Source organism: Borostomias antarcticus, assembly GCF_949987555.1.
Source record: "Borostomias antarcticus genome assembly, chromosome: 22".
Taxonomy (NCBI): domain Eukaryota; kingdom Metazoa; phylum Chordata; class Actinopteri; order Stomiiformes; family Stomiidae; genus Borostomias; species Borostomias antarcticus.
In genome coordinates this window covers 19063042-19065541 of record NC_140255.1, presented here as the reverse complement: position 1 = coordinate 19065541, position 2500 = coordinate 19063042, and the positions used below count along the sequence as shown (strand labels likewise).

General features: G+C 54.8%; 1 protein-coding gene across 1 annotated transcript in view; it reads left to right on the top strand.

Annotated features, from left to right (window-relative positions):
• The window catches only part of LOC311323874 (cilia- and flagella-associated protein 337), a gene marked incomplete at both ends in the record, with an annotated part of 21965 nt that overhangs the window by 6851 nt on the left and 12614 nt on the right, over positions 1–2500 (top strand). Inside the window, 2 exons of the mRNA XM_084456174.1 lie at positions 434–625; positions 1253–1795. Coding sequence (XP_084312300.1) covers positions 434–625; positions 1253–1795 — 735 coding nt within the window. The remainder of the gene's footprint in view (positions 1–433; positions 626–1252; positions 1796–2500) is intronic.

The following is a 2500-nucleotide window of genomic DNA, read 5'->3' as shown; positions in this document are numbered from 1 at the left end:
TCCATCTCTCTCTTTCTCTCTCTCCCTCTCTCTCTTTCTCTCTCCCTCTCTCCCTCCCTCCCCCTCTCTCTCTCTCTCCCTGCTCCCTCTCTCTCTCCCTCCATCTCTCTCTCTTTCTCTCACTCCCTCTCTCCCTCTCTCCCTCCATCTCTCTCCCTCCATCTCTCTCTCTCCCTCTCTCTCTCTCTCCCTACATCTCTCTCTCTCTCTCCATCCATCTCTCTCCCTCCCTCTCTTTCCCTCTCTCTCCCTCCCTCTCCCTCTCTCCCTCCCTCTCTCTCTCTCTCCCTCCCTCTCTCTCTCTCTCTCTCCCTCCATCTCTCTCTCTCTCTCCCTCCCTCTCTCTCTCTCTCTCTCTCTCCCTCCATCTCTCTCCCTCCCTCTATCTCTCTCTCTCTCCCTCCATCTCTCTGTGTCCCCGTCGTTCTCGTAGGGTGTGAGGTGTCTGGATTACAGCCGGTCTCAGGGTGTGCTGGTGACCGGGGGACTGGACCCGGTGGTGAGGGTGTGGGATCGCTTCGTGACGTCCAGGCCCGTGGCCACGCTGCGCGGTCACGCCACCACCGTGCTGGACCTGGTCATCTACCGGCCGCTCGGACAGCTCCTCAGCTACTCCAAAGACGCAGTAAGCCTTAAGATGTGGTCGCGCTGTGGGAAGGTCAAAGGTCAAAGATAATCGCTCAAGGGGAATTGCTGTGAACGTAATCTCTTCACAGAAATGACACCTCAGACGTGAGTGCGAGAGACTGTTCAGACATGAGAAGTATGACTCATTCTTACGTCATACCCCAAGGGCAGGGGACACACACCTTCTTCTTCACTGAAATAGTGTCTCTCTTTCTTTCTTTCTTTTCTTTTTTTCTTTCTCTCTCTCTCTCTCCCTCCCTCTCTTTCTCCCTCTCTCTCTCCCTCCTTCTCTCCCTCTCTCTCTACCTCTGTCTCTCTCTCTACCTCTCTTTTTCTGTTTCTTTCTTTCTTTCTCTCCCTCTCCTTCTTTCCCTCCCTCTCTTTTTCCCTCTCTCTCTCCCTCTCTCTACCTATCTCTCCCTCCTTCTCTTCCTTTCTCTACCTCTCTCTGTCTCTCTCTCTACCTCTCTCTCTACCTCTCTGTCTCTCTCTCTACCTCTCTCTTTCTCTCTCTCTGCCTTTCTCTTTCTCTCTCTACCTCTCTCTCTCCCCTCTCTCTACCTCTCTCCCCTCTCTCTACCTCTCTCTCTCTCCTCTCTCTCTCTCTCTCTCTCTCTCTCTCAAGGAACTGAGAGTGTGGGACATCTCTTCCCATCTCTGTCTCCGGACCGTCCACCTGCAGTTCCCCTGCCTGCAGCCAGGCCGCACCCCCGAGCACGGCAACGTCCCCTTCCTGTTGCTGGCCCCGCCCCTTCCTGCTCAGACTCCGCCTCATTTGCTAGTTGGATGCAAGGACTACCTGGCGCTGCTGAGGCTGGGTGAGAGGGGCAGAGGAGAGGGAGGAGGGGGGGTGAGGGAACAGGGAGGAGGGGGGAGGAGGAGAGAGGGAGGAGGGGGGGTGAGGGAACAGGGAGGAGGGGGGAGGAGGAGAGAGGGAGGTGGGGGGAGAGTACGGCACGGCGCCCGCCTCTCCTGCTCCCTCTACAACCCCACCCTAAGACAGGTCGTAACCGGGGCCGCCGACTCGTCCGTGACGGTGTGGGACGCGGCGACGGGGGCGTGGCTCCGGACGATCGCCAACGCTCACGGAGAGGAGAGCGTCACCTGCATGGCGCTAGACTCCTCCCACAGACGACTGGTCACCGCGGCGGCCAACGGCACGATCAAGGTACAGCGTTAGGTCTCGTCACCGGGAACCAGTTAGAGGTTAGGGACAAAACACTGGGTTTATTGATCTGGGCCACGTTTCCCAGAGCCATCCTGTACCTTCTGAACGGACATCGTTAACTCTCCCTTTAGCTGGAGAGTTGTGTCCCAGAGCCTCTTAGCGAAGGCTGCATGTCCACTAGCACAATTGATGCGCAATGAAAATCTCGAGCCCATTCAAAACCAATGGGGGCGCGAAATCGGAAAGTGGATGACGCAAGTTCCGGTGGTGAGGTACTCGCTCCCGACGTGGGAAGTCTTTTTTATAGCTCCATGTTCGAAGTAGCATACAATTGGATGGATGTATATTTTCAGATTCCAGGCAAAGTTCGTGTGGAGTGTCCAATCAGGAGAGGGGGAAAGTGAAAGAGGCAAACAGACCCAGCAATCTCCCCAAACATGGGAGTCAGGGCTTATTTCGATAAACTGACCACATATTGAGAATCTACATCCTTGCTTTCTTGCCTGAAATGACATTCAAAATAAATAAATTATAAACTTTTTTTTATTTTTTTTTCAAAGATATTTTTTAGGGCTTTTCAGCTTTAATGGGACAGGACAGTTTGAGCGAGACAGGAAACGTCGGAGAGAGAGAGGGGAGGACATGCGGCACAGGACCCGAGCATCGAACCCGGGTCCGCCGCGCGAAGGACTAGCCTTCATATGG